The 27,434-nt window shown below is 40.5% G+C and overlaps 1 protein-coding gene across 3 annotated transcripts in view; it reads left to right on the forward strand.

Annotated features, from left to right (window-relative positions):
* Positions 1-27,434, forward strand: part of LOC124799305 (leucine--tRNA ligase, mitochondrial) — a 155,620-nt gene that overhangs the window by 80,532 nt on the left and 47,654 nt on the right. For all 3 annotated transcript variants that reach the window (XM_047262894.1, XM_047262892.1, XM_047262893.1), the window contains exon 8: positions 6,240-6,422. In XM_047262894.1, coding sequence (XP_047118850.1) covers positions 6,240-6,422 — 183 coding nt within the window. The remainder of the gene's footprint in view (positions 1-6,239; positions 6,423-27,434) is intronic.

Raw genomic sequence — 27,434 nt, forward strand, 5'->3', positions numbered from 1 at the left:
ATACTATGAATGAAGGGCAACAAGCTAATTCCATATTTTTAGATATCCATAAAACATTCGACATGGTACCCCACTGCAGGCTGTTAATGAACGTACAAGCATATGGAATACGCTCCCAGATATGTGACTGGCTCAAAGACTTCTTAAGTAATAGAATCCAGTATGTTGTCCTCAATGGTGAGTGTTCATCACAGACACAGGTAATGTCAGGGAAGTGTGATAGGACCTATATACATAAATGATGTATATACTTCTATACATAAATATATCTAAAAACAAAGATGGTTATAATAGAGGGAAACATTCCACGTAGGAAAAATATATCTAAAAACAAAGATGATGTGACTTACCAAATGAAAGTGCTGGCAGGTCGACAGACACACAAACAAACACAAACATACACACAAAATTCAAGCTTTCGCAACAAACTGTTGCCTCATCAGGAAAGAGGGAAGGAGAGGGAAAGACGAAAGGATGTGGGTTTTAAGGGAGAGGGTAAGGAGTCATTCCAATCCCGGGAGCGGAAAGACTTACCTTAGGGGGAAAAAAGGACGGGTATATACACACACACACACACACACACACACACACACACACACACACACACACACACACATATATATATCCATCCACACATATACAGACACAAGCAGACATATTTAAAGACCAATATGTCTGCTTGTGTCTGTATATGTGTGGATGGATATGTGTATGTGTGTGTGTGTGTGTGTGTGTGTGTGTGTGTGCGCGCGCGCGAGTGTATACCCGTCCTTTTTTCCCCCTAAGGTAAGTCTTTCCGCTCCCGGGATTGGAATGACTCCTTACCCTCTCCCTTAAAACCCACATCCTTTCGTCTTTCCCTCTCCTTCCCTCTTTCCTGATGAGGCAACAGTTTGTTGCGAAAGCTTGAATTTTGTGTGTATGTTTGTGTGTCTGTCGACCTGCCAGCACTTTCATTTGGTAAGTCACATCATCTTTGTTTTTAGATATATAAAAACAAAGATGATGTAACTTATCAAACGAAAGCGCTGGCATGTTGATAGACACGTTGATAGAAAGCTTCTATACATAAATACGAATATACATAAATACATATATACGTAAATGATCTGACTGACAGGATGGGCAGCAGCCTGCAGTTTTTTGCTGATGATGCTGTGGTGTACAGGAAGTTACCAAAGATCAGGGACTGTAGGATGATACAAAATGGCCTAGACAAAATTTGTAGTTGATGTGATGAATGGCAACTGGCTCTAAATGTAGAAAAATGTTAGTTAATGCAGATGAGTAGGAAAAACAAACCCATAATGCTGAGATAGAGCATTAGTACTCTCCTGCTTGACACAGCCACGTCATTTAAATATCCAAGCATAAAGTTTCGAAGCAGTATGAAATGCAATGAGCATGTAAGGATTGTGGTAGGTAAGGTTAATGGTCGACTTCGGTTTATTGGGAGAATTTGAGAAAAGTTTGGTTCATCTGTAAAGGAGACTGCGTGTAGGACCCTAGTGCAACCTATTCTTCAGCATTGCTTGAGTGTGTGGGATCCACACTAGGTCAGATTGAAAGAAGACGCCAAAGCAGTTCAGAGGCGATCTGTTAGATTTGTTACTGGTAGGTTTGATCAGAATGCAAGTGGTACAGATATGCTTTGGGAATTAAAGTGGGAGTACCTGGAGGGAAGAAGACACTCATTTCGAAGAACACTGCAGAGAAAGTGTAAAGGACTAGCCTTTGAAGCTGACTGCAGAACGATCCTTCTGCTGCCAGCAAACATTTCACTTAGGGGCCATGAAGATAAGATACGAGAAATTGGGGCTCATACGGAGGCATATAGACATTCGTTTTTCCCTCGCTTTATCTGCGAGTGTAACAGGAAAGGAAACCACTAGTAGTGGTATAGCATACACTCCACCACGCATCGTTTGGTGGCTTGCGGAATATGTATGTGGATGTAGATGTTGATGGTATGCGTAGCAGTTTAGTCCCTGGCAGATGCTCTATATTCTATGAAACTTTGGGAGAAATACAGGGTATCAGTAAATTACTGCCACTGTATTTCAGTCATTTGTAGAGTCTTCAGGCCATCTTCAGGTTATAATGCCAAAAGTACACTGATTTACTGTTTTATCCTGCCAGCACAAGCATGGTGTACTTGCAAGTCATATGTACGAGGGCAGTTCAATAAGTAATGCAACATTTTTTTTTCTGAAACAGGGGTTGTTTTATTCAGCATTGAAATACACCAGGTTATTCCCCAATCTTTTAGCTACACAACACTATTTTTCAACGTAATCTCAATTCAATGCTACGGCCTTACGCCACCTTGAAATGAGGGCCTGTATGCCTGCACGGTACCATTCCACTGGTCGATGTCGGAGCCAACGTCGTACTGCATCAATAACTTCTTCATCATCCGCGTAGTGCCTCCCACGGATTGCGTCCTTCATTGGGCCAAACATATGGAAATCCGACAATGCGAGATCGGGGCTGTAGGGTGCATGAGGAAGAACAGTCCACTGAAGTTTTGTGAGCTCCTCTCGGGTGCGAAGACTTGTGTGAGGTCTTGCGTTGTCATGAAGAAGGAGAAGTTCGTTCAGATTTTTGTGCCTACGAACACGCTGAAGTCGTTTCTTCAATTTCTGAAGAGTAGCACAATACACTTCAGAGTTGATCGTTTGACCATGGGGAAGGACATCGAACAGAATAACCCCTTCAGCGTCCCAGAAGACTGTAACCATGACTTTACCGGCTGAGGGTATGGCTTTAAACTTTTTCTTGGTAGGGGAGTGGGTGTGGCGCCACTCCATTGATTGCCGTTTTGTTTCAGGTTCGAAGTCATGAACCCATCTTTCATCGCCTGTGACAATCTTTGACAAGAAATTGTCACCCTCAGCCACATGACGAGCAAGCAATTCCGCACAGATGGTTCTCCTTTGCTCTTTATGGTGTTCGGTTAGACCCAGCGGGAACAAACCTTTGAATATCCCAACTGGTGAACAATTGTGACAGCACTACCAACAGAGATGTCAAGTTGAGCACTGAGTTGTTTGATGGTGATCCGTCGATCATCTCGAACGAGTGTGTTCGCACGCTCCGCCATTGCAGGAGTCACAGCTGTGCACGGCCGGCCCGCACGCGGGAGATCAGACAGTCTTGCTTGACCTTGCGGCGATAATGACACACGCTTTGCCCAACGACTCACCGTGCTTTTGTCCACTGCCAGATCACCGTAGATACTCTGCAAGCGCCTATGAATATCTGAGATGCCCTGGTTTTCCGCCAAAAGAAACTCGATCACTTCCCGTTGTTTGCAACGCACATCCGTTACAGACGCCATTTTAACAGCTCCGTACAGCGCTGCCACCTGTCGGAAGTCAATGAAACTATACGAGACGAAGTGGGAATGTTTGAAAATATTCCACAAGAAATTTCCGGTTTTTTCAACCAAAACTGGCCGAGAAAAAAAATGTGTTGCATTACTTATTGAACTGCCCTCGTATGTGGATGTAGATGTAGATGTTGATGGTATGCGTAGCAGTTTAGTCCCTGGCAGATGCTCTATATTCTATGAAACTTTGGGAGAAATACAGGGTATCAGTAAATTACTGCCACTGTATTTCAGTCATTTGTAGAGTCTTCAGGCCATCTTCAGGTTATAATGCCAAAAGTACACTGATTTACTGTTTTATCCTGCCAGCACAAGCATGGTGTACTTGCAAGTCATTAAACAGGTGTTACTGGAGCACACACGCTTCTGCTGTGAGACTGTCCATTGTTCTGAACACATTTCATGACAAAAGCCCACCTCATTGATATCGGATCAGTCAGTTGGTAAAATCTCACAAGAACTCTGTTATGCAGAGCACAGAGTTTCCCAATAACATATTCCTCTGTGTCATCTAAATGGTCTGTTATGTAGAGCACAGAGTTTCCCAATAGCATATGTGTCATCCAAATGGATACCACTGTTATGGTTGGTCAGGTCCTCAGATGTATTTCTGCTGATCTGTTGACAGTATAGTCCCAATATTTCAATGCGTGGGGCCACAATTTTTGTTTCAGAGCATCCATTGAATGACTAGTAGAAATGTAGTGGTTGGCAATAGCACTTTGGCTGCCTTACAGAAGACAAGTATGCCACTAATACTCCAGAATGTGGGTGGTTTGCCTTATATACAATTTTCCAAACTTGCACAGAATCCTGTAAACCATTGCCTTGCACAGTACCTAGTTGTCTTTGACCAATCTCAGAACTCCCAAGATTATTGCTGGAGGACCAAAGACCTCTTTAACCTGATGTTTTCTCAGTACTGTACATATGTTCATAGAAACATTCCCAATACATGACAAGTAAACTGTAATCCTGAAAGTCTCATATGCTTTCTTCCATCATTTACTTCTCTTTAGTGTCCTATGCATCTGAAAAGGTGAAATATGTTTTTGAGTAACAAATTTAGTAGATGTTCCATTTCTGCTTGCAAAGCTGTTTGCATAGTCGAGCAGTCTGTTGATTTGTGACTGACTGAGGATGTAATCAGTAAGAACAGGGGTTTCCATGTTGATATTGGATTGAATCCTGTCATTGGGAAGTTTCATTCTCTGCATAGTCAACATCTTCCTGTAATTTCACCAAATGCAGATGACCAGTCTCATATTGATAACATGAGAGTGTGATCAGAGAAGTGCACGAACTGTCAGCAGCACCACAGGCACTTAAATAAGTCTTGTGTAGCAAGTTGCAAGTACACTGTGTGCATACTGGAGGTGTCTTTCAGCAATGTACACCTGAGAATGATCAGAAATATTGTGATATCAAGTTACAGATGTCTGACAGTTCCGCCAAAATTTCATGTAACTACCTGTTTGCTAAGGAAGTTTTAAATGAATTACCTCTATATGTTTATGACTTTATGAAGGATGTACTGAGCAGCATTCAGCTTGGTTCTTGTTGATCCTTAGAGAACCTGCACTACAGAATTTGCTACCATGTCATAATTTTCTGTGCTGATTGAAAATTTCATTGTGGGTGGAACTCAGCTTGCCAACCTCATGCACAAACAGAACTGACAAAAGAAGTGTGATGTCGTGGTTATTGTTTACAAGATGCTGTGTAGTTCAGTGCTTTATTTATTAGTGCCACAGCTCAGCCGCTAAACTGATTGTTAAGCATTTGGCTCACAGTTGGATTTAAAATTTTTTTGAGCACACTATGTGACTCGTACCCCTCCTCCTCTTCTGCCTCTGTGTACCTCACACCCACTGTTACTGTGTGTGTGTGTGTGTGTGTGTGTGTGTGTGTGTGTGTGTGTGTTGACTCCAAAGGAGGACATTGCTTGTCAGCTCAGCAGCTGTTTCAGTCTCGATTGGGTGCATATCAACCACTCAACACTTGACATCTATGGTGAGTGGTCACCTTTATTCTTTCTGTTATACAGGGTGTTAGGAGTATAATCACAGTTTTTTGGTGGCTGAGGACAGTGTACTGAACAACATTGCATCAGTATTTACTTCATTTTTAGGCTAATAATTATAACTATTAGTAGTAGTATGTTCTGAAGTTGGTTATTATCTCCAAATACATAGGGCAAAAGAAAGCCATTAATGCTTACTTTCCACTGGGCAGCAGGTCAAATGATGAAGTGTGGGCGCAAGAACACAAAACAGTTAGTCTAGAATGACAGGCATAGTCCACTTAGTGGTACAGTTATGAATATGCGGAAAACATCAGGTAGTAAATTATGTGATGTGTTTGCAGAAAGCCTGTTAGATGCAGCAAAAAAATCAAGTAACTCACTGAAATGGCTACGTATTAAGGTACCAATGATCACAGTATCTGCACTTACACCCCTAACACCCGCTATGTAATAAAACTTGCTTCTACCATCCCGAGTAGTGTCAAGCGTGCATCCAAGCAGTGTTTCTGATCACAGGTAGGGTTCATGTATATCTACAGTGCAATATTAATCTTGTTTCACAAACTGTAATAAATGTCTTGCAAACCACCCAACTTTAGTGTTGTTGACTGATCTTACTACACCCATAATCATAAGATAAAGATCAAATGTCCACAAACAAGTGTGTGTGTGTGTGTGTGTGTGTGTGTGTGTGTGTGTCACACATCTCTTGCATGTTACAAGTTAATATTTTGGACATAGTGAATTAATTGCATATTAGTGCTCAAAGCATGTAGTGGAGAAAAGTTTCTCATCGAGATGGTCATGCTGCTGGTGTTTCAGGGAAGAAGCCTAAAGAGAAGAAAACTGGAGAACCTGTCATTGTTGCATGGGAGAAAATGAGCAAGTCAAAACATAATGGAGTTGATCCAGAAGCTGTATTCAAAGAGTATGGAGTTGATACAGCTCGCCTTTTGATATTAGGAAGTGTTGCACCTACTTCCCATAGAAACTGGTCTCCTGAAAGTAAGTACACACTGAGTAGAACATTCAGTATGTGTCGTGCCACTTAGTGTAAATCATATGTCAATGAAAATTCAAACTGCGGTGACAGAAGACTTAGTGACTTTGTGTTTATTAGATTTCTGAAATATTTGTTTGAAAGCTCTGCTGGTAATTGTCCTCTTCTACACATGTGTCTGCGGTAAGTGATTTGTACTTTGATAGATATGTCTAATACGTCATAAATTTATACACCCCCCACAAAAAATTTTCTTAAATGAAAGTATCTACATCATTTGTCTACACAGTACTTCTGTCTTTTATTACATCTACATCTAAACTGTGAAAACCAATGTGAAGTGCTTGGTAGATCATACATCCCACTTGTACCCATTCCATTCACATATGGAGAGCAGGCAGAATGATTGCGTAAATGCATCTGTGCGTGCTGTAACTCGTGTTTACACTCCCTATGAGAATTATATGTAGGTGGTTGTTGTATATTCCTAGGTTCATCACTTCAAGTTGGTTGTAGAGACTTCCATCTATTTTCAGGTGTCTGCCATTTCAGTTCTTTCAGTATATTTCGACACAGTCCCTTGGGTCAAACAAATTTGTGACTATTTGTGCTGCCCTTTTTTCATATGTTTAGTATCCCCAGTTAGTCCTATTTGGTATGAACCCGACACTCTAAAGCAGTGTTCTAGAATGGGACACACAAGTGTTTTGTATGCTATCTCCTTTCCAGACTGATGTATTTCTCTGGTATTCAACCAATAAACCATAGTCCACCACCTGCTTCACGTACAACCGACACACAAAATGACTAAATTTAGATGCAAGTCGTGTCTATCCAACTAGTAACTAACACAAAATGTGTTCAGAAATACTATTTAGAAACATTAAATTGCATTTTCATGGTTAAAGCAGACACTACTTAATAGCAACCACCTCACTTTAAGTAAATTTATAGTGTGGAGAAAATTTAAATAAAATTTTCAATGTTTATAACACACAAAGCATTGGGCCATATACAGCTATCAAGATGTCAAATAATACAATTAAAAAAAAAAAAAAAAAAAAAAAGAACAAGTACTATACAAGCAGTAAACATTCACTTACATAGCAAGAAAAGCAAAATAAATTTAAACATTGATTACTCATAAATACTTACTTTTTGCGGACAAGATATACCTGTGTGTCTCACAGTGTAGTTATCTTGGACTAATAATTGATATGCTTTTGCTATCAACAGACTTTACAGTTTTTGAACCTCCTTTTAAAATGATTAGAAAATCATTTATGTTGATTAGAAACATTAGTAGCACTCCACATGTTTTCCTATCTTCTGAGGTTAGTTTCATGCCTGTGATACATTCTGTTAGTGAGACCTCTATATTATGAAGGTAAGACTCCATCGTTGCAAGAGAGTACCTTTAATATGACAACACTTCAGTTTGCCTACTAGAATTTTGTGATACAATGAACAGCTGTGAGGTGGTCACAGAGTATACCAACGGGATAATTTTAGTTGTTTAAGTCAGCAAGCACTTCATTTGTGAGATTTTGTATTGCTTTCCCTGTGGAGAATCCGTCATAAAAGCCAAATTTAGAGGCAGTTAACAAGTTCTGCTTGTTTAGACGTAAATGCATCAGTATTCTATCATAGGCTATGTTCTCAAACACTTTTGAGAAAAACTGGGAGGAAATATACTGGTCTTCAGTAGAGGTAGTCTGCATACATCCAGTTTTGTGGATAGGTCTTATTACAAGCAATTTAAGTCATCATAGAAACAACTCTACTAGAAACATCATTATAGCTACCAGAAGTATACCTTTTTAGTGACCTGATGAACTTTGTATTCTCTTTAATGATTCTGTTTTATCAATGTGTAGGTCCACACAAAGCAGTTTTATTTTATTCCATTGATATTTGGTATAGATAGGCCAAATTACAGCAGTAATACATCTGATGACTTCAGTAAATTATGTACAAACAGAACAACAGTAACTAATAAGATTGTAACGACATATCGTAGTAACAGGTAACAAATATAATTCTTTTAGATTATTGAGGGAAAATGATAAACAAAAATACAAATGTACTGATTTGTTCTGGAGTGATATTGCAGATATACCTTCAGGTTATACAGTAACTTATAAAGGGTAAAGATTAAGCATTGTATAGTGAAGGTCTGACAGTCAAGCCATAGAAGAGTGCAGAAAATACAGTCTTTTCAAAAAGTTTGTGTTTATCTTGTAAGTTTTTGCCTTTTCTGTTGTGAAAATGTCAGGAATATAAAAGACCTAACAAATATGCCATAGGGCTGAGTACTGGCCCATCCAACCAGTTAGCCTGGTTAGATTATGGTAACTAATGCACAAACAATATCTCCTTTGCTGGGATGACAACGACTTTATTTGTTCAATGGTCAAATAAACCAGAACATCTTACAGAGGCAGTGTATGCCAAAACAAGTCTTGTGAGAAAACAAATAAGACTCTTGTGGACTGGTTTAAGGACTATGAACAATGACAAACATGATAGAACTCAATACAGCGTAAACATGAAAATATAAATTGCCATAAACTAAGAGTAACTGGCATAGAGTTAATAGACAAAACGCAGCACTCCTGGCAGCCAGTGCAGAACTAATTTGACAGCGTGAAATTGAACACCCACAGCGCAACACTCATGCACTACACTGTACAGAACTGTTAGCCATGGTTTCTTTATACAGCCCCCTCGGCAGAAACAGAACGCCATTCAGCAAGTGCACCGGTAAGTGGATGCATCGCCCACATCTTGTAGTGCACTGATCCCCTGGAGCTGAAGTTGTGGCTAGTGCTGGTGCCAGAGTTGCTGATGCTGGCCAAGTGCTGGGCGAGGCTGTGTTCGTCGAGTCTTGGTGGAGGGGCCGCTTGTTGGAGATGTATGGGGGCTTGACCCTGTTTTTAGTAGTAGCAGCAGTGTGTTTGCCATTGACCAGAACATGTAGGGTGTGATCTCCCCTCTTGACGACACAATGTAGCCTGATGTCTGGTGGTTGTAGGTCCAGTTTGACACCTTCAGTACTCAACATAATGTGTGTGCACGTGCCAAGATCTTTGTGGACAAATGTGGCAACAGTTCCATGTCTGGACTGCTGTGGAGGTCAAACCTTCTTGGTGTGATCTCTAAGGTTACCCCCTAAGGTATCAGGCTGTGGAGCCACATCTACACATTCACTAGGCAGTCATAGTGACTCTCTATACATGAGTTCTGCAGAGGAACCATCCAGATTGGGTTTCTACACATACAGTAGGCCAAGTAAAACCATCGACAGAGCTTCTGTACACCTGACAGTGTGCAGTGTGGCACATCAGAGCTACTTGTAGTGTTCAATGCCAATGCTCCATCAGTGCATTGATGGCTGAGTGGTAGCTTGTTGTTTGTGAAGGATCATGCCACAGAATGCTGCCAGCTTGGTGAACAATTCCAATTTGAATTCCTTACGATGGTCTATTTTAATGTGCAGAGGAAAGCCAAAATGTGATACCCAGTTCAGCACGAAGACAAGCACCAAACTTTCCACAGAGATGTCATTCACCGGTGCTACTTCTGGCTAGTGAGTGAATCAGTCAGTCATTGTCACCTGGTACCACTGACTGTTCGAAGATGGTAGCAGCCCCACGATGTCCACATGCACATGAGTGAAACACATGGTAACGTTTGGGAAGTTGCCGATCAGCGCATGTACGTGCCAGCTTACCTAGCAATGCCGACATTGTATGCAACATGGTCTACTCATGGCAACCTTTTTTCATTCCTGGCCACATAGGGCAATCTGTGATGAGGTGTAATGTAGATCACACACTGGAGTGACACAGGTTGTGTAAAGATTTAAAGCTATTCTTTGGAATATTGCTTGTAAAAGAGGCTTTGGTTATCAGTTGATAAATCACAATCACTTGAAGCCAGCGCTAGGAACATTGACTGATTGCAAGTCTAACATTGAAGTTGTTTCCAACAACAACTCTTGCAGTTCCTGATCAGTACATTGTGCTTCTGTGAGCTCTGCGTAGCCAATAGTGGAGTCACTCCTGACTAAGAAGAGACAGTCTGCTACCACATTCTCGATCCTGGACATTTGTTGGATGTCCATGCTGCACTGTGTGATAAACATAAGTGTTATGTGCTAGCCAAGAAAATCGACTTGTGACTTATTGAAAACACTCTTTTCGGTGTTATGAACAATGCCATATTTATCCAGCCATTTGAAAACTTCTGAGAGATGCTGGCGATGATCTTCTGGTGAGGCTGAGAATACCAGTATGTCACGAACGTAAGTGAAGCAGAATGGCAGGCCGTGCAACACGGAGTCAATAAATCTCTGCCATCAAACTTCCTGGCAGATTAAAATGGTGTGCCGGACCGAGACTCGAACTCAGGACCTTTGCCTTTCCTGGGCAAGTACTCTACCATTTGAGCTAACCAAGCACGACTTACGACCCGTCCTCACAGCTTCAGTTCCCCCAGTACCTCGTCTTCTACCTTCCAAACTTCACAGAAGGTCTTCTGCATACTTTGCAGAACTAGCACTCCTAGGAGAAAGGATATTATGGAGACATGGCTTAGCCACAGCCTGATGCATGTTTCCCGAATGAAATCTGGAATCTCTGCCATGCCTGTGTGCTCATGAATTTTCTATCAAAGACGTCAAACAGTATAATGATGACCATCTTTGGGATGTGTGCCTGGGCCACAGGTATCTGTGTGTATGTCTTGATGCAGTCCAAACCACTGTATTGGTGAGCACCATTCAACTCATGATTGTAATCATGGAATAACATCAGTGGATAATGATCTGGCACTGTACAGGCATTAAGCACTCTATAGTCACCGCAAGAGTGCCATGCATCACAGTTTTTTGGCATTAGGTGCAACATTGAAGATCGATGACTACTGGACAGTTGCATGATGCCCTCTCAAATTCTGCCTTTGCAATTGCTAGCCAATGCGGGGCTAACCATCATGGATTACAAATTATTGGGGGTCCCTCAGTAGTCTTCATATAATGCAAGATGTTATGCTTCTCATCTTTAGGTGTACCTGGCAGTCTCATCAGTGCAGTGTACTCTCACTGTCCGCGGCTTCAATCAGTTTGGTGGACTGGGTCGTCACATGGCACTGAAATCCTGCAGCCATTGGTCTGGTGGTTTGGTCCACCAGGCATGTGTTGGCAGTGTCAGGCAGAAGGTTGTAGTATGCCAGGAAGTCCACTCCATTATTGGTTCTGCAACATCCACAATCGTGAAGTCCCACATGAATGTCTGGTGTAGGCATGGGTCTAGCTCAAATCAGTCTGTGCTCTACGTCACAATAAAAGAACTTGCTTGTAGCAGCTGGATAGAACAATGTATATGGCATACACTGATGTAGCATTGTTTGTGGGAATATACACAGATCAGAGCCAATGTCAACCAGATATTTCTGTCCTGTACACTCGTCACTTACAGACGGACACTGTGGCTCAGACCAGCAATTGGACGGAGTGTGTGTGCATTCAAGTCCTGCTGGCATTTGGATATGCGCAGAGTTTGGCCCAGCGATGTGCTTCATTTAAATCTTCTGTGGTACCAGTGTGTCTCCTGCTGTGTTTCTGTCCAGGGTATAGTCGAGGTGGTTAACGATCTTCTGCGTGAGTGCTTCCAGAATCCGGCTCAGCCCCAGTCACTGTTCGTGTCACAGAGAGATAACATCTGATCTGCTTAGTTAGTACATCCACCTGTGCTGTCAGAGCATCGTAGTCAGTGCACAGTACCATGGCAGATGTGCATGTTACACTGATAGGTGCAGGTGATATAGCATCTTGCTCCTTGTCTGTTAGCTCTGCCAATGTGTCTAAAGACATGTTAGATTGTGACCCAATGATTGCTTTAACGGCAGGCAGCAACCGACTACTCCAGATGGTTCTCAGCAGGCTGACCAGTACTGTGCCATTGTTGATCTTGCTTCACAGGTACTGGGATGACTTGCAATCCCCATTGTCTTCCTGCATCAGGACCTGGTGGAGGTGTTCTTCTTGTGAAGCAGATACACAACGGATTAGCTCTGCTTTGATATGGTCATAGGAACCACTGTCTGGCAGCAGATTTACTACATCTTGCAATTCATCCGTGTACTGATGGCCAAGTTGGCTCACAACCAGCACAAACTTGGTAGTGTCGGTGATTATTCCCAAATAAATGACACTGGCTTCAATTTGAGAAAATCAAAGGGCCAGGTTGTGAGGCCAGAATGGTGGTGATAGTACTGTGAGTCTGGACACAGCAGATTTTCTGTTATCCTGCAATAGTACCTCCTCTAATTTGTGCATCAGGCAGGCATAAATCACATCAGTGTCACCAATTTGGCCATAGGGATGAATACTGACCTGTCCAGCTTGGTTAGTTTATGACAGATAATGCACAGACAATATCTAATGTGTTGGGACCGTGATGACTTTATTCGTTCATAGGTCGAATAATATAGAACATGTTTTAGGTGCAGTGAGAAAACCCAAAAGACTCTTGACTGGTTACTAAGGGCATGCACAATGACTGTCATGATAGAACTTAACATAGAGTAAACATGAACATGCAAATTCCTGTAAACTAGGAGTAAATGGCAAGGGGCTAATAGATGAAAAACAGAACTCCTGGCAGCCAGCGGAGAACTGATTTGACAGTGCGAAATCAAACACTCGTGGCACAACTCGAGCGTGAAACAGTCGTACACTACACTGTACAGAACTGTAGGCCTCAGTTGCTACGTGCTGCTTAAACAAGATTTATTCAGTGTTTTAAAATCAGCAACTTCACAAAACAAAAACAAACACACACACACACACACACACACACACACACACACACCAACAACTGAGAACTTAAAAGAAAGAGAAATTACACAGCAACACAGGTACTGAATCTTTAACTGTCTCCCGCAATATTCATATTTTATTATCACATCAAAGATTTAACTCAATCATTCCAATCAAAGTTTTCATTATTCATAACATCTTTATGGGTGAACGCACGGTAAAAATGTCTGCTGCCTGATCTGCTGCCCTCAGGAGCTCAGCATTCATTTGCTGGGTACGGGCTTGATGACCCCGGGGTTCCTGGGCTGGGGACTGGTAAGTGCCACAAGTTCCCTGTCACCGTAAGCTCTGGCTATGCTGCAGCAACCGCCATTTGGCACAGTGGTGGAACATTGCGTGCCACAGGGAAAGGGACCTTGGCTTCACTGCCCAGATCACAAGGGTGATACAAACCTCTAAAAAAAGAAAAAAAGAAGAAAAAAAAAGTCTTGAAGTGTGCTGCATGCCGATGAGTTGCGTGGCTACTGGGGTGGAACAGTTATTAGCAGGCAACCTCTAGGGTCCTGGCGCACTTCAGTTGTGTAAGGCTTACTCAGGCATGTGGGGTTCTGCCTGAGTGAACGTTCTTCCCTAGCTGCTCATGGGAACACCATGAAGCATAAATCTCATTTTTCTACTACCAGTGGTTCGGGTGGGCAGTTGGGTAGTATTACCACCCAAAATCTTAAGAGGCCTCTTGTGGCTAGTCCACATGGGTCATCTCTGACTGTCAACAACAGTAACCAAAGTAGCAGTACACGGCCTGTGGTGAATAATGTTTTTGTTGTTGTGAAACATGTGGAAGGTTCTTTTGAAAAATTGTCACCATTTTATATCCATAAAGTACTCGAGAGACTTGCTGGGCAACTCAAATCTACGGAATGGTACTCTTCTGCTGGAGACTATGAAGGTGCCCCAAGTACAGAAGCTGTTGAATGCCAGTCTACTTGGGAAATATCCCATCACTAGTTAGCTGAACACCGGGTTGAATAGTGTTAAAGATGTTGTTACTTGCCAGGACACTATGGATATGGATACAAAAGAACTGCAACAGGAATGGGGAAGTGCACGGGCGACTGACGCCCAAAACATTATGAAAATAATTGTTCGAGAGCTCCGAAAGTCAGCATCATTTATTCTGCCATTCAATCTTCCGAAGTTGCCAGACTGCATTGCAGCAGGTTTTCTCCACCTTAAGGTAAGACCTTATATCCCAAACCCAATATACTGCTTCACGTGCCAACACTTAACGCTTTGGTCACACCACTAAGGGTTTTAACAGTCAGGCTACATGTGGCCGATGTGGCAGCATGGCCCACGAACATGGTTTCCAGTGCACTGCACCACCCAGGTGTGTTAATTGCTCCCAGGCCCATCTGGTTTGGAGCAGGGATTGTCGTATCTACGCTGAAGAAAACAAGATTCAGGGAATTAACGTCACCCAATATGTCTTATACTCTGATACAAAGAAGGAATTTAAGACCACTCAGCCACCAATTTTCGTCAAGTCTTTCATCTCGGCATTGATGCAGCCTGTCCAGAAGGGCACATCTACCTGCAACTGTAAATGTAGCTGCCAGCCTGCACTGCTGCTCCCTATAGCTGAAGCACTGAATGTTGCCAAACATAATGTCAGTGTAAGTAAACCCTGATGGCAGACATCTTAAGAGATTACCAGATTGTTTCTGTACCATCAGCCTTGCCAATGTCCCCAAAGTCCAAACTGGTGACGAAGGCCAAATTGCCAAAGCGGTCCGCTCCGAAGCCATCAGAACATGCACCCTTGTTATTGTCTGATGGATCTGAAGATCGTACGATCACTGGTATGGACATTGAATTTTATCTGAGGGTACCAGCTGTTTCACACCACCATGGAATGAGAAGGGGATAGATAGAGTAAAACCTCATTTTTAAAATGGCTTTCATACCACAATGGAACTCAATGGGTTCAGAACTGATGTAGAGGAAGTGAAACTGCTAGCACAGGTGCACCCCTTGTGCTTGTGTTTACAAGAAACACATTTTAAACATACATCCATCCCTGTACTACAGGGTTATATGCTGTAACTCAAGGATGACCTATCAGGGGAAAGAACCAAGGGAGAGGACGTGGTGTTTGTCAATAATGCGTACCACTCCTTTGCTCTCCCCCTGGCTTCTGACCTGCAAGCAGTTACAGTTGAAATTCATGCCTGTCAGAGGATTACAGTTTTCTCACTGTATTTACCTCCTCTAGGTGCAGTAGACTCTGAGGCTCTCACAGCTCTTGTGGATCAACTCCCTCAGCCATTTCTCTTCCTGGGAGACTTCAATGGCCATTGTGTCTTGTGGTTCTTAACCTCTACCTGCCCTCGGGGTCAGGCTTTGGAGGGCCTCATAACACGATCTGTGCATCCTCAACACAGGTACTGGAAACTCATCTCAGCCATTGACCTCTCTTTCTGCTCCCCCACCCTCACAAATTCTGTTCAGTGGAGATAATTGATGACCTTCATTCCAGTGACCACTTCACACTCTACATCCACCTACTGGATAGAGCACTGTCTGAAGTGAAGCCACCTAAATGAATGGTCAGCAGGGCTAACTGAATGCACTTCAGGCAGCTGGCTGTGTTCGAACACTGTGACAGTGTCCATGGAGGGGGGGGGGGGGGGGGGGGGGACCACATCAGACAAGTGCTCCATTCGTGCCGCTGACTTATCCATACTGAAGTCCTCAGGCCACCTTAGGAGGCAACCTGTACCTTGGTGGATAGATGAATGCCGTTCAGCAATGCGGGACAGGTATGTGGCTCTTAGACATTTTAAATGCCGACCAACAGCAAACAACCTAATGGCCTTTTGAATTCCAAGGACCAAGGCTCGACACATCATTAGGGAGAGTAAGAAAAGGTCATGGCAAGTGTTCCTGGACACCATCAATTTGTTCCATTTCTTCTACAACAGTATAGGAAGCTATCTGGAGGATTTCTGGTAAACACAGTCGTTTACCAATAGCAGCAGTGCTGAAACGGGGGGTGCGGGTCCTCCTAACAACATCCGGAGACATTGCTCAGACAGGGACCAAGCATTTTACAAAAACTCTACTGCCAATGTAAGCTAGGATCTGGCATTTCATTTCTACTCTGCGACTGTAGTGAGAGGGGAGTTGGACTTCAGATCCAACAGTTCTGAGGCCTATAACTCTCCTTTCTGCATGTGGGAGCTTGAATTGGCTCTGACTGAGACTCGTGACACTGCACCCGGTCATTACCAAATCCAGTACTGCATGCTTCATAATTTTTCAGTCGTGTCAAAGGATATCCTCCTAGAATGTTTTAATCCCATTGGCAACAGGTAACTTCCCCAACTCATGGAGGGAGCAATTCTGATACCTCTCCTCAAACCAGGAAAGGAATGCACATGTCCCAGTAGTTATTGGAGTATCACCTTAACAAGCTGTGTAGGAAAGACAGTGGAGCGAATGGTTAACTGTCATCTGATCTCGTTGTTAGGGACCAGGCAACACCTTAGCTGCTCCCAGTGTGGATTCTGGAGATTTTGGTCCACTGTTGACAACCTGACCTTGCTAAAGGCAGCTATTCAGCAGGCTTTCTTATGTAAGCATCACTGTATCGGCTTATTCTTCGATATAGATAAATAGTATGATACTACTTGGAGACACTGTATTCTCACACAGCTGCTTCAATGGGGCTTCCGTGGCCACCTCCCCATCTTTAGATTGTCTTTCCTATCTCAGAAATTTTTTAGAACCTGAGTTGATGACGTTGTCAGATTGATTTGAGCAGGAGAATGGTGTCCATCGGGGCAGTGTTTTAAGCGTTACCCTCTTTACCATAACCATAAACAGTATCACATCTATGGTAAGGAGTCCTGTACTGTGTTCTTTATTTATGGGCAGTTTTGCTTCTTTCTGTTCCCTCCTCCAGTGTTGCAACGGCGAGCTGCCAGTTGCAACTTATAGTGCAGGATTAGAGGAGTATGCTGCAAAGAAGGGTTTTCATTTTTCTGCAGATAAGTGTGTGTATGTTCATTTTAATCATTCTCAACATACTTTTAACTTACCTCCCTTGCATATGGGGGATACCATCCTATGTTTTAGAGTCTCAGTGAGGTTCCTGGGCTGCATTTTTGACTCCAGATTGTCGGGGTTGCCACACCATAGACACCTGACAGCCAGTACCCTGAAGGCACTGAATATCTTAAAGTGGCTTAGCCACAGGTCTTGGGGAGCCGACAGGGTGCGTCTCCTCCATTTTTATAGGGCTTTCATGCATTCGCGGCTGGACTATGGGTGCATGGTGTATGGGTCAGCTAGGCCCTCTTATTTGAAGATCATTGACACTGTTCACCATGAGGGGAATCGGCTGGCCATATGTGCTTATTGGACCAGTCCTGTACCCATCCTCTGTGCTGAGGAAGGAGAACTGCACTTAACCATCCGGTGAATCAGGCAGTTCCTCGCAGCTCTGACTTTTCTTGCACTCCGTCCTGTTGCCTATCCACCTCGGGAATGACTTTTCTCCAACTGTCCACAAGCCACAATGCCATTTGGGGTCCACATGCAGCATGTGCTAGAGTCACTCAGTGTGGAGCCAGTATGATCCCAAATCCAGGGTTTTAACCATCTGCCACCTTGGTTACTTGAGAGATCCAGAGTGATTTTAGATTTGGTGCGGTACAGGAGAGATTGCTCTCCTGCTTCCATTTTTAATGTGAAATTTTCTGACATGGTATCTGAGCACCACAACTATGTCCCGGTTTTACAGATAGGTCGAAACGGGAAGTCTGTTGGTTGCTTATTGTTTTCCCAGATCATGACCTCAAGGTCCAGCTGCCTCCAGACTTTACTATCTTTGATGCAGAATTGTATCCAATCTTGCAGGCACTGGAGCAGATGAGAAATTCTTCTAGTGCTAAGTTTCTGGTCTGTTCCAATTCTCTGACTTCCCTTCACACTCTGAAACGTTTGTACCCAGCAGATAAAGTAATCCAGACTGTCCTGGATGCCCTCCTCCATGTACAATGACTGGAAAAAGAGGTGTCTTTCTTCTGAGTACCAAGACACCTGGGAATTTTGGGAGATGAAAGGGCAGGTCTCGCAGCCAAGGAGGCGTGCCTTGATCCTCAGATATTTTAGTGTGCCAACCCCCTTCATGCTATGATGTCGCTGTTGAGCTCCAGAGTCTTGCGTCAGTGGGAGGACGAGTGGCTGTAAGTGATTGACAGTAAGCTCTGTGCTGTAAAGCCCATAACTAGGCCGTAGCATACCTCCTTCCAGCTGCATCGCCAGGACGAGGTCCTCCTCACTCACCTTCACATAGGCCACAGCCTTATGATATTTGAGACTACCAATAATATCTTGGTAAGTGTTAGTTTCAGTGGCTGGCACTGGATTGCTAGGTATCCATCCAGGTTCAGTCAGTAATGGTATCGGGTTCGCATTAGTCATACCACACCTTGCCACCATTCTCTTTGCATTTGCCATTTGATTGATCTTCACACAGTTTTCAAATCTCTGGATTTGAATGCCAATATAGGAATCCACTTCACTTATCACGATATCAAATTCTTCTTGCGATTTTTTGTGCAACTATGAACCATTTCATCAGGTCACATCATCAGTCCATTATACCCATGAAATAAAAGGATTAAATTTTCATTCAAATACACATAGGGATCGGCACTGCTCTCCTTTAAAGTGGATTTCTTAGGATATTCTTACAAACACTGAGACCAACATTTTCCTACTTGCTTCAGTCCATACAAACTTCAAGGCAATCTGCCCACATGACCTGTACCATCACCATAAGCTTGTGGCTGTCACATGTAAATTTCTTCTTCCAATGTGCCATGCAGCAGTACTGTTTTAACATCAAATAGTTCAGTGTTACAGTTTTGTTGAACAGCAACACAAGAAAAAGCTCACATAGTTTCAAACCTAACCGCAGGGCTAAATGTTTCAGAAAAATCAATTCTTGGCCATTTTGCAACTAATCTTGCCTTGTAGCAGATGAGGTCATTATTATTATTATTATTATTATTCAGTTTTGTTACAAAACACCCATTGATTAGCAATAGTTTTCCTTCCGGCTGGTAAATCATCTAGTTTTCAGGTACAATTTTTTTTTTAAAACTGCATGTCTTCATCCATCAGATTTCCAGTTTTCTGCATCTGAAGACTTCATTGCTTCATCATAGTCTTTTGGAGGTTCCCTCAACATCATCACCTTTGATTCATGTTGATAACATATTGGCTGTCTAATCATTTCTCTGTTTCTCAAAACTCGATGTCCATCTGTACTTCCATCTCCAGTTAAAGCGATGTTATTTCCATCTACATTCACTTCAGCACCATCATGATGATGATCCAATCCTGCAATGTAGTCTTCAATGGTTTCTTCATCATTCAGATTATATGGTGTCGCATATGTAAAACCATTCATAGACAAGATGTCAGCTAACTTGGTTACATCATTTTTCAATGGTTGTAATTTTTCATTCTTGAATTTTACATCTCAGCTGGCAATAACTACATACCTGTCTGTAAAGTAGACGTGATAGCCATAGCCATGATACCCAACAATATAACCTTTCAAAGATCCGGCATCAAACTACTTCTGTTTCTGTGCTGCAATCCAGACAAAACATTGTCCCAGATACTTTTAGATGTTCAAACTGACTCTTCTTCCTCAAAAATATTCCAATTAGTGTATTTCCTTTGTCCCTTGTCCCAATTCAGGTAAAAGTATGAGTTGCTGCAAGTACAACTTCATTCCACAATGCTTTTGGAATATCTCTTGCTGATTAAAACCATCAATATAACATCTCACAAATAATCATGTTCTCACCTTCAGCAACTCTATCTTGCTGTGGTGTGTATGGAACAGTCAGGGAATGTTTGAATCCATATCTTTTTACATCGTAGTTATCAAATTCCTTGCCACCATCAGTTCGCAGTTCTTTAATGTTCACTTGATCTCCTGTTTTCACCGTCTCAATAAATATTAGTTACTTCCGTTTAACTTCGTCTCTTTACCTTAAAAGGTATGTCACCCTGAAACCAGAAAGACCATCCTTAAAAAAAGAAAACATCAGTAGACAGCTAAATCCTTTTCTACCATTGGACCACAGGCCTTGGCGAAGACTAATTCTCCTGGGCTAGTTTATTTACTTACTCGGTTACCAAAAACTAGTCAAGCATAAAACTTCACAAAATTCACCATCAACCTTTACATCAGTACCATGTGCTGTCAAGGCTGATAGTACATGGTTTTTAGTCCGGTGCCCAAGTAGCTACTTTTGCAACAAAATGCTTTTCTTGCTAAATCACTTTTGCTGACAATTGATAAAGTTTATTCTCGCTTTCTGATAGAGCAGCAGCAATTGGTATGTTGTCTCTGTAAAATAACCGTATTTTACCACCATTTTTGATACTTTGATCAATACCTTTTTCTTCAGCCTTTCTAAGAGAGAATAAAATACAAGCACCATCTGGACAGTGCTACACATCTTCAAAATATCATTTAGTCCACCTGTGTCCATCATAGGCTTCAACAACAGTACAACCTTCTTCCAAATGCTTTGATGTGGATATTATTCTTAGCTCTGTCCATTTTCTTTAATGCCTCAAAAGGATTGTACAAAACAAACCAACTCCTTGGTTTGTTACATGATGTGTAGCACAACCATCCCAATGCCCCATTCTTCACACACTGCTATACCTATACTTGGAGATAAACCATACATCTTTGATGAAATCTTTCTTGGATTTACTTCTGATGGTATTTTCACACCTGGTAACATTGCAGAATCACCACAGTTACGACAGTTCCTATATAAATTACATTTTCCTTTGCGAAATTCCAGCAAGCTGAAATATTTCAGCTCAGTAGTTTCCATTAATCAGTACAAAGGAAAGCCATCCGAACTTGCAAACTCCACTTTTTAATTTACTTGATGATTGGTTTTGGGCTGGGACCCATTTTCATATCGTGCGGATAGTCGAAATGGTATTTCAAAAAATACAAGAGTCAGCAGCACCAGAGATGCTTTGATAAATATGACCAACACATTCAGTATGATCCCCACAATACATTGCCCAACAAGATTAACAGAATGCACAAATTCCATTATTGACCAAATATTCATCTCAGATATAAATTACAGTTTCGCAAGCAGAGTACTGAGCATGGGTTATAGTGATCATGAGGCACAGCTGCTGTGTATAGAAATGCCAACAAGTAGTAGTAGTTCTGAAAAAGTGTTGAAAAAAGAACCTTTTCTGAAGATAACATTAGAATTTTTAATCTCTTACTGGGAAGGAAAACTGGAAAAGCGTCGCCACTCAGAACAATGTTGATAGCATGTACATGAGTTTTCAGAGCATCTTTCTTCGCTATTTTAATGTAGTATTTCCAAAAGTAGTAAAAATGGTAAAACCTAACAGAGAAACAGATTTCTGCAGTACTGTTGTAAGAAATATAAAGTAACCCAAGAATTCACAGATTATTCAAAAGCCTACAAAAGAATCTATGGTAGAGTAGTCAAAGAGGAAAAAATTATGTGGAATGACAATTTGATAAGAAACTCATCTAACAAAATGACATCCATGTGGAGAGTTATAAAGAAAGAAACTTGTAGTTCAGCTCCAAAGAAAAAGAATGTATCATTAACACTAGAAGCCTCAAAAGTGACAGACCCAAATTCGGTTGTGGAAAAATTCAATGAATACTTCACTTCACTAGCTGAAGACCTCATCCAAGTACACTGTGTCAGTGATCAGTCCCAAGTTTCTCCAGCAAGTCAGTGATCTCGACTGCTTCTATGTATGTTTATGAAACAAACCCCAATAAAATTATAAGCAAAATTAAATCATTAAGCAATAAAATGTCAAGTGGTCTTGATGAAGTACCTGATTTAATATTAAAAGCATGTGCTCACCACATAGCAAACCCCATGGCAAAAATTTTCAACCTCTCTTTAAAAACTGGTGTATTTCCAGATATTTTTAAAAAAGCAAAAGTTTCACCACTGCTAAAAAAAGGTTCTTCTGAAAAAATATCAAACTACCGACCCGTGTCACAGTTAAGTTCCTTCTCAAAAATTCTAGAAAAGCTCTTCTATGGCAGGCTTTTAAGTTTCATAAATAAATATACACCTCTTACAGTACAACAACATGGTTGTAGAAAGTCTAAATCTACACAGACAGCAATTTTCGAATTCATAGACTGCATTTTAAAATCCCTTGATCAACATAAGTTAGCTGCAGGTGTTTTTCCTAGATCTATCAAAAGCCTTTGATGTCCTAGACCATAACATTCTGCTCGAAAAATTAGAAAGACGAGGAGTAAGAGGTGTAGCACATACCTGGTTGTGTACATATCTAAAAAACCGCAGGCAGAAAGTATCACTTCAGTATGAATTCAACAAAATGAATAAAACAAGAAACAACTCTCTTTCTTTCTAGCGAACTACCAATAAAATATGATGTACCACAGGGCTCAATCCTATGTCCACTACTCTTCTCGATTTATGTGGACGATTTAGTTGAATATATGAGTCCCACAAAAACTATCCTGTTTGCCGATGACACCAGCATATTGCTCAATGGATCCAGTCCAGAGAAACTTTGCAGTCCACAGGAGAAAGTTCTATGAAAAGACTTTCTGAGTGGCTCACAAAAAACAAACTCATTATAAATACTGAAAAAAATGTGTGTGTCGATTTTCATTTAATTCCTCCAACTAATCAAATGTCTATTCAAGCACAATTAAAAAATGATCCCCTAGAAAATGTATGTGTCACAAAATTTTTGGGTCTATGGGCTCAGCAAGACTTAAAGTGGGACACACATATAAATAACTTGTCTAGAAAACTATCACCTGTGTGCTATGGCCTAAGAATTTTAAAGGCTACAACAAGCAAAACAACTGTAGTGCAGGCATACTATGCGCAGTTCCACTCACTAGTCCGATATGGGATCGTTTTCTGGGGATACTCAGCTCACAGTGTAAAGGTTTTTAGAATACAAAAAAGAGCTCTAAGAATAATTTGTGGCCTTAAAAAGATGGAGTCCTGTAAATCCCATTATACTGAGCTTGGTGTCCTGAAAACAGGCAAACTGCTACAGAACAAAAATGTACACAACTATAGTACCAGAGGAAAATCAAATATACATCAAAAGTATCACGGAACAACCACCTGTCAGAGGAGCATAATTAACATTAGTGTAATAGTACACAATAAGATACCAGAGGAAATAAAAAATGCTACTCATCCAATATTTAAAGCTAAACTAAAGGCATTTCTAATAAAGCACTGTTTCTATTCTTTCAGAGAATTTCTGAATACGTAACAAAATTAATTGTAATAGGAACCTATTTTTAATTTGCCTACTATTTTGCTAATACTATGTATAATTGTAACTTATCTTTGACCTGTCCAATATCAATTGTACAATTTGTGCTGTATGATAAAACTGGACCAATAAAAAATCAAATCAAATCAAATCAAATCAAAACCATATTATGAAGTGTAAATCAACAGTATCTGTATATGCTGTAACTGTTCATTTGCATTTCATAATATGTGCATATTTATCATGACAGTATATTTTTACCTTGGAACGCTTCCATTTGGTCCGTGTTTGCATGCAAAAACAATAATACGGAAATTGTGGGCCTGCCTTGATGATTCCCCAAGCTAGTTTCGCCGTCTTCAGTATGTTTTCCTGTGTACAAAAGTAGCTGCAAGGTGTCCAATGAATGTGAGTACATTAGAAACTAAGGAACAACCTAGTACACATCAAAACTGTATCCACAACACTATCGTAATCCCAACTGTATAAGTTCACGTTTTTGGATTTGTTTACTAACAGCTGCTCACACAGTTGCAGATGACATTATGCATGCAGAGAAAAATGGCAACAGAAAAACACAGAAACTATGGTGCAAACAGCGACAACAATCTTAAAACCATGTTGTAATGTATAATAAATAAGGTATTATGAAAGTATTCACAGAAAATAATATTTAAAAGAAAAACAGTACACCGGTAATAATGTTTTACTGTGTTTTGTAACTACGCCATTTTCTGTGTGTTTTAGATTTAAATAACCCACTGATGATGATGATGATTTTTGTCACTGAAACTAGTTTGGGGAATAAATAAATAAATAACAAAAGTGTTTTACATCAAGACAGACCCACAATTCCCGTATTGTTATCATGACATAGTTCTTGTATTTTTGGAAATACCATTTTGACTGGATGAATTAAAAATGGGTCCTGGCCCGAAACTAGTCACCAAGTAAAGAAGAAAAAGTGAAATCTGCTAGTTTGGCTGGTTTTCCATTGTACTGCTTTACCTTTCTGTTTACACTAATCCTGTGCTGCAGTGTTTTGAAATGTGTCTGCTTTTACAACAGGAAAAACATTTCCGCACTTCTTATTTGCTTGAATTTTCTCTTTTTGTACACTGATCATTGTATTTTTGCCTCATTGCTGGGATGATACATTCGCTTTTCACTTTGAAATCATTTCAGTTGCTACATTTGTTTCATCTCTTCCTTATATCTGCAACTAATAATTCAGACATCTTTCCTGCAATTTATGCCTTTTTGTTTTTCTTCTTGTGGAAGATCATGCCAAATCACATAAGTGTGATCAGATTCCTTTGTCAGTGTCTGAAGGAAATGGGCACACAAATCAGCTTCATCTGTAGGTTCATTTAGCATAGGTATCTATGTTTAAACTTCATCAAATTTTGCTAAATGACCTTGCATACCACCTGGCCATTCCCGTTCAATATTATCAAACTTATGTCATAACAAGTCGATATTTACTGCAGACTGACCATTGTAGATCTGTTGCGACTTTTACCGTACATATTTTACGGTTTCACATGTAGCAACTTGAAGTAATAACTTTGTATCTAATGAGAAAAAAAGACCTTTATGCCGTGGAATTTGCTTTTGTCTACGCATCTAATTTTGCAACACAACCTTCAATGTTTGCTTCTGGTTCGATTAAAATGCACATCATCAAAAACTGGATCACATTCCAAAATAACCTTCATGAGAATATGCCAGGTTGCCCAGTTCTCTTTGCTGACTAATTTTTCAATTTGTTTTTCTTCTTCACTCATGATTTTCTTCTTATCCACTCACATTAACTGGAGTCCTTTTCCTCTTCTGTGTCTTTTTTTGAGCTCACAAAGATGTCCTGTGACTTCATAAGCTGTCCACAATAATTTAGTATAACATCGCAAGCTGTCTGCTTGAATTCCTCCTTTCTTAGAACACATTATTTAATTGTGCAGCTCAGTCATCCATCAAATCAATGTTTTGTAGGACCATGCACATCTGCTATCATATCAAGAATACAAAAGATCTAATAAGTATGCTGCTTAAACAAAGATTTATTCAGTGTTCTAAAATCAACGACACATTACTTTTAGCAAGACACACATCAACAACTGAGAACTTTAAAGAAAGGCAAATTACACAGCAACACAGATACTCTTACAAATATATAATAGTATATGAAACTGTTATTTATGCAAGTTTTCAACAGCAAATATTAGTGGGAAATTGGTACTTCAGTCATGTGGACCATTGCAAGATGGAATGCGATTGTCACATCCAGCATTATAGATTTCACCAGTATCATGTATTGCATAACTGTAATCATTAATGATCTTAAGTTATCTGATTTCCAACTAAACTTGTAGGTTTAAGTACATAGCACAAAGCTGTTCATGATCTCTATCAATGTTGGTTTCTTAGACTGAGTTTGTCGTGTTATAACAACCCGATGTTGTTTCACCATTTCGTAATTTACCAGTTATATTACAAAAATGATGATAAAGGGGAAGCCAGCCAGTCACCTGCAGTTGGTTGCACACACATTTCTTCTCACTTTGTTTGCTTGCATTTTAGTTTTGAGTGTAATTTTATGAAGGAGACAAGCAAGCAAGCAAGCTTATTTTACATCCCTCAGTGTTGAACATAAAAGGCTGATTGTGCTTTAAAAATGATTTGTATGGATAAAACTGAATTTAATATGTTCCATAAGCCTGAAGTACTTTGTCATCAGGCATATAGGCCAACTGTTGTATCCATGTGTGTGATATCCACAGCAAATTTACTTCCTTTTAACAAGATTGCATCAGGTCATTCTAACCAACTGAGACAGTGTGCATTTCCTTAAGATACATTGCTTCCTCATCTGGAGAGAACACCCATCATTTCCCAAAGTTTGTAGCACATTGTACACCACTTTCAACCAATGGCATTTAATTTGCTGAGAGAGGAACAGCACATAGTTTTCAGATGGCATGTGATGTCTGAATGAAATAAATAAGAAAAGAGTTTGAAGTATTTCAAAATGTATGAGGAATGACTAGCGTTTTAGAATTAATCGAGTGGATGAATAAATGAATCTGCTTGGATTTTTGTTATAATCTTCTTCTTCTTCTTCTTATTCTTATTGGTATTATTATTACTACTATCATCATCATCATCATCATCATCGTTATCATCATCACTGCTCTAAGTCAAGTATCCTTCAGTCTTTTGTTTTATTTGATACTTATATCTTTTAATGAACATCTTTACAAAGATAGGTTTTTAAGCATGTAAGTACATCATATCTGTATGTCATAGAGACACTGCTGCCATTTGCTGTTCACTAAAAACCAGTAATTAGTTGCATCTGCTTTATTATAATTCATACAACTGATATTATTTTGTTTTTATCTTGAGTATTGATATGTATACTATATAGACCAGTGTATGATTGTAGGCTTCTGTTGGCAACATAATTAGATCTTGTATCTGACTTATGAGTGGAGAACCTAAAAAGAGAGAGTACCACATTTACGTCCATACTCAGGCGTACTCTCAATTACCATTGTAATATTTCTACAATGGGTGCATAATCTATTCTAGTCTTGTGGAGGGTATCTTCATAAAATGTCACTAATAATTTCCATTACCAAGCAGAAGCTTTCTTTCATTGTTACACCCACACACACGCTTTTTTATTCTACGAAAGAAATTGCTTTCCAATTCTGCGGACTTTGTTCATTTCTTTGTCATCTTTTCTTTTAGCATCTTTATTCCTAAACTAACTGAGCAGAGTAGGAAATAATTA

The sequence above is a fragment of the Schistocerca piceifrons genome, chromosome 5 (assembly GCF_021461385.2).
Source record: "Schistocerca piceifrons isolate TAMUIC-IGC-003096 chromosome 5, iqSchPice1.1, whole genome shotgun sequence".
In the NCBI taxonomy this organism is placed as follows: Eukaryota; Metazoa; Arthropoda; class Insecta; order Orthoptera; family Acrididae; genus Schistocerca; species Schistocerca piceifrons.